This window comes from Oryza glaberrima, chromosome 2, assembly GCF_000147395.1.
Source record: "Oryza glaberrima chromosome 2, OglaRS2, whole genome shotgun sequence".
Classification (NCBI taxonomy): Eukaryota; Viridiplantae; Streptophyta; class Magnoliopsida; order Poales; family Poaceae; genus Oryza; species Oryza glaberrima.
Genome location: NC_068327.1, coordinates 14644945 through 14650494, shown reverse-complemented (window position 1 = coordinate 14650494; position 5550 = coordinate 14644945). Strand labels below are relative to the sequence as shown.

At 44.1% G+C, this 5550-nt stretch overlaps 2 protein-coding genes across 2 annotated transcripts; both read left to right on the top strand.

The window, feature by feature from the left end:
* Window positions 1–844: 844 nt before the first annotated feature.
* LOC127762073 (B3 domain-containing protein Os02g0455800) lies at window positions 845–1648 on the top strand. The gene has a single exon (XM_052286427.1). It carries the CDS (start codon window positions 845–847, stop codon window positions 1646–1648), a length of 804 nt encoding a protein of 267 aa, XP_052142387.1.
* Window positions 1649–4276: 2628 nt separating this feature from the next.
* Window positions 4277–5095, top strand: LOC127762524 (putative B3 domain-containing protein Os02g0455900). Its single transcript, XM_052287033.1, has one exon. It carries the CDS (start codon window positions 4277–4279, stop codon window positions 5093–5095), a length of 819 nt encoding a protein of 272 aa, XP_052142993.1.
* Window positions 5096–5550: the final 455 nt, after the last annotated feature.

The window sequence follows — 5550 nt, the reverse complement described above, 5'->3', positions numbered from 1 at the left end:
GCATCATTCTCATGGACGGATACCGGGAGAGTGTGAGGTTGAGACTGTGCTAAGCTGCTGCTGTTGATTATTGATTATCAGTAAGGGAGATTGAAAGTAACAGAAGCAACAACTAACCATTCTAACAGTTCACCATTAGTCACCATCTAATTGTATCCTAGCAGGCGTTCCTGGAAGTGGCCTGACATTGGCAGGTGCCACCACATCCACGGTGGTCATGTCTAGCTCTGTCTTGCCGAGCGGAGGAAGAATATATTGGGGGATTAGAGAGAAGAGAGAGGTTGCCTACTTTGATATTCGTATTGGTCGCATGTAGCACAGGGGGGCAAAGCCCTTCAGATGAAGGAAGGACTTCAGTCATGTATAATTTTCTATTGTCATTAACTCAAGTTCTTGTGAGTTGTTTGGCTTGATTGGCTTGACTCACATGGCCTTGTGGCCTCTCTATATATTTCTATCATTGTGCTTCCCCATATTTGTTTTGTTTCATAAATTAATTTGTTCACGTCACATTATATACAGTTGTATAGCGTTACATTTTCCCATAGTAGTGCTGTCAAAGTTACGCGATTTCCCTGTATCCACCAATAGACTTCACAGATAACAATCTAAAACAGGTTGTCAATACTAGTACCACCAAAATAAGCACGAAATAAATATATTTTGATAAGTGGAAATAAATCCAGCAAAATGCCAGGTTGTACTTTGTTTCTACTATAGCTCCTCGTGGGAACGCGTTCGTCCAACTCTCCTATATATCACAACACCATGGACATCAAATTCGCACTAATCCTCCCCCTTCATCCCGTGTCACAAAGCCACAAAGAAGTTTAGCAGGTCCTCCATGGCAGCCTCTCTGCCACTGTCAGCTGCCATCGTCGGAGCCGAAGAGTCAGTTGACAAGGAGGTCTTGGAGATGGAGTACCTCTTTGAGAAGTTTTTGATGCCAAGTGACTTGTGCAGCAATACTGAATGGCTTGGGATCCCAGAAGAACATGTTAGGAAATTTGGCATGATGTTGGAGGACAGGGACGGTTACTCCGTCATTTTCTTTCAGGACGGTGTGGTGCCTGGGAAGTTGTGGTGCTTTAGGTACTGGAAAAGCAATGGAGTCCATGGCTTGACCAAGGGCTGGAGGTGCTTTGTTAGGGAGAAGGGCCTCAAAGCCGGAGACACCATCTCCTTCTTCCGAGGATCTGCATGTGGCCATCTCTTCATCTGCTGCAGGTTAGGCACCCGTGCAACCTTTGCGTCATCCTCCACCTTGCATCATGGCTTTTCTATGCCCCCACCACCTGCCCGCCCGCTGGTGGGTCTTGAATCTGGCATGTTGGCAAGACATGTCCCATCATTAGGACAAGCTAGGTTGCATGATGGAAATCAAGATGGCAGCGGTGCACCATCAAGACATGTTCCATCCTCAGGACGACGTGTGGAGGCACAACTATCACGTGTGTCGTCGCGCCGTCAACGCTGTACTATGAAGCACTCGATACCAGAGCCCACGATAGAGACGCCACCAATTCTTGAGTCGATGTTCCTCATAGCCGCACCACCGGCAGTGAAGTGCTTACGGCTTTTTGGCGTCAACATCTATGTGTTGCCTGTGTCCTCTAGTGGCCAGCCAAAACAAGAATCTAGCCCATAATACCAAGCACCATAATTATGGACACCCCGTTGAAGAGGATCAGAGCGTGTTGGGGGCGATAAATGTTCCTCAATTGTATCGTTTGGTTCTACATCATTCTTAGATCATTGTGGTTTCAATTATTGTAATTCTTAGTTTGTTCTGATTGGTTTTCTATTGGCAATTATTGTCTTTTTGGCAGTTATTTTAGCATAAGAAATTATTTTGTACCATCTTCATTTATTAATTTCTTTTGTTTCATTCCCATCATGTTTGGGGTATTTGAGTAAAATTGGATCAATTCATCATTGCTCCTTATGATTTAATGTTGTTTGATATTTGTGCACACAGATACAAAGTGTATGACTACATGGTGGTGGCTTCCCCAAACTAGATAACAATATATAGATCTATTTGAACTCCAACTTCTTGTCCCGTGGTACCCTTTCCTATCCCACCAAGCGATGCCGCTTAACTCTTTCTAGTAATCACGCACTTTCTAACTACTACAAGAACAGAACCATGGGTCACTACCACAAAACATCTAAGGTTTCCATTTTACACCACCTATAAACATACTTATAAACATAAAAGGAAATCAACTGTTTATAATTAGGGGTACAACCTATCGTCCAAATAAAGAATAGTCAAGCGTTTTGGTCAATTCCCTAAGAACTATTTCATCAATGGAAAAATGAAGTGTGAGGTGATTCAATATCAGGTGAACTGCTGGTCAAGAGGAGTGGAATGACATGTGGGATCACAAATATGGAATGAGGCAACAACGCTGGATGGTATGGTGCGTTCGCCATACAAAAACGATGTCTAAACTATATTATATGACAAAAAAAACTTGGTCTTTAAGAATTGTCATACCGTTGGGTTCATTCCATTCAATGTCAAATGGAAAATTACTCAATAGCTCATATGGTTTAATGCCAAAAAAAAATTGGCAGGCTGTTGGTATTTCTTACGATCACAGATAAATCCGCAAGCGCACGAAACACCATTATAGTACTTCCCCTTAGAGTATTCCAAGCGTATCGAACACGAGGAACATGTGTGTATTATCTACTGCCAAGATTCGATTGAAGGACAACAACCCAAGATAAATTAGCTAGAGAGGATTCCTATGTCTTTTAGTTAGTTACTTAAGTTACTTAAAGGTAAGACTCTAACAAATATTCGGGAACTGGCCCTCCCCTGGTCTACTAAGATAAGTCCGGCCTTGAGCTCTATGATGTACCTGAACATGGATGAATACAGAGGATAAACTTGGCTGTCACCACCTGCCCCCTACCTCACTTTCCGTGGGCACACAACAAACGAAGGTAATTTCTAACCTAGACACCACACCTAAGTTATTAATTACTACTCTAGCCTTGCGCGGGAACTTCCTTCTTTATCCAGAGTCCTAATACTAGAGCAGTCAAGTGCACACTAAGCGATGAGCCTGCACCGATAAAAATGTATCACTTAAATAAACTAATTAAATAACATAAAGAAACTCGAATACTTAATTAAATAATGGAAGCATCCGCCAAGGTACAAGCGATAGAGCAAAGGCGACAATCCCGTCATCTATCAAATTGCCAAAATTTCAGTTGTCACGTCATCTATCAGATGGGCCATACTAGTATCACAAATTTCCTCAGAAAACTATGACACCACATTATCCATTGATTACCTTTTATTACCACAGGATTGTCCATTAGTTACTCTCTCTGTTCCTTTATGTTAATCACCAAGCAATATTCATATTCAAACTTCCACCATTCGTCTTCTTTACAGAAAAAATCTAAATACTTAAATAGACCAAATTAATACGACTTAACTAGCCATATAGCAGCCTTGTACTTAGGCTGAGTTTGAAGGAGTATTTGGGCGGAATTTTGTCCTCATTTACCTTGAGCACACTTTCAAAAATACTAAATAGTGTATTTCATATAAAAATTTTCTATATAAAAGTTTGTTTAAGAAATTATATTAATACATTTTCCAAGTTTGCATGTCACAGCTAGCATTTCCATTGGCACGTCTAGCATGAGAAGGAGCTTAATCGGGGGGAGGTGCGCAGTAAATTCGCCACATTCAACAGAAATAGGCAAATAGCTACGCCATCAAGAGAATCCGAAATTAAACTTCTATGATCGTCTGGCATTTGTGTTCTCCTTATTTACGCCCTGCCTTAAAATAATTTTCATGCATATCACGTACGCTATCTACAGTTGTCCGGCATTAAGGTTTTCCACGGTAGTAGTCCAAAATCACGCATTTTTGCTGGAGTCCTGAAGAGGATTATTGACAGTTGGCAATCGTGCATATGCCAATGTGAATGACTAGTGCTGCCAAAATAAGAGAGAAATGAACATGTCCTGATAAATAAGTAGTAGATAATAAGCCAGCAGTAATCTCACGATTACTAGCTCCAGCAAAATGCCAGGCTTGCACTCCATATTTGCACTGTAGCCTCCAGTGGGAATGCATTTCATTCCTAAACGCCAATTAAAAAAAAAAAAAAAAAAAAAGGTGCTTGGACCTCCCCTATATATGTGCCCGTACCATGGGCCTCAAACACTTGACCTGCTCCTTCGATCGTCCAATCCTACGAAACCACAGAGAGAATCTCAGAGCGGAGTACTCCGATCCATGGCGGCTTCTCCGCCACTGCCTACTTCCATCGATGGTGGTCAAGTGCTAGATGACATGGAGGTCGTGGAGATGAAGTACCTGTTTGGCAAGGCCCTGATGCCAAGCGACGTGTCCTGGGACACCGAACAGCTCGTGATCCCGGACGAGCACGTCGGGAAACTACTGGACATGGTGGTGATGAACCGGCCGGAAGGGGGCTTCTTCGTCGTCGTCGTCGAGGATGGCGAGGTGACTGGGAAGCTGTGGCTTTTCAGGTACTGGAAACGCGACGACGTCCACTGCCTCACCAAGGGCTGGGGTTGCTACGCCAGGGAGAAGGGCCTCAGAGCCGGAGACACCGTCTCCTTCTTCCACAGCACCGCGTGCGGTCGCTTCTTCATCTGCTGCAGGCGCACCTGCATGAGTTTCTTGTCACTACCCACAACATCGCATCGCATTCACGGCTCGTCTGTACTGCCGCAACCGCGGGCTGCCCAGGCGGCGCACCATCCATTCTCAGGACACGCCACATTGTGTCTCGGCAACAAAGCTAGTGATCACAGCGCGCCGGCAAGGCATGCCACTGCCTCCTTAGGGTGTGCGGCGGCGCAGCCTCCGCAGGTGCCGCCGACGCCGACGCCGCGTCGTCGACGGCGCAGTATGATGGTTCACCCAGAACCACCGGAGCACACAACGGACGGCATGCCTGTGATTCTCGAGTCGATGGCACTCGTATCCACCCCGCCCGTGGCGAAACGCGTGCGCCTTTTTGGAGTCTACATCGACGTTCCTCCACTGCGCCCAGGCGGCGAGGCAACACAAGATTTCAACCCATGATGATGGCGTGCCATCCGTGGACAGGAACGCCCTCAAGAGGAGGCGAGCTGCTGCGGACAATTAACGCCTCCTGATCGAATTGTATCGTTTAGATTGCAAGTTCTGCGTCATTCTCGCGGCTTTGATTATTGAATTCTTAATTTGTTAGGACTTTGGCTCCTGAACAATTCTTTGGTGAATATTATGTTTTTTGGCAACATGTATGGCAGCAGAAATGTTTTTCATCATCTTTTATATTAAAATTTTGTTTCATTCTTCCATGCAGGTCAATGGTGTTCAAATACTTTAACTTTCCCAATTTCCATTTCCAAATCAGTAGCTTCTTTTTTAAAAAAAAAAACTAAAACACTAATTTCTTGGCCATATAAGTATAATCCTTTCATGAAACCCGGTAATTATTACAATTAGCTGCCCAATTAGTGCATTCCGTTCGAGATATGAACAAATTCAAGGTT

Coding starts and splice junctions, on each gene's coding strand:
- LOC127762524 (XM_052287033.1), top strand. CDS start 4,277: ATGGCGGCTTCTCCGCCACTGCCTACTTCCATCGATGGTGGTCAAGTG.
- LOC127762073 (XM_052286427.1), top strand. CDS start 845: ATGGCAGCCTCTCTGCCACTGTCAGCTGCCATCGTCGGAGCCGAAGAG.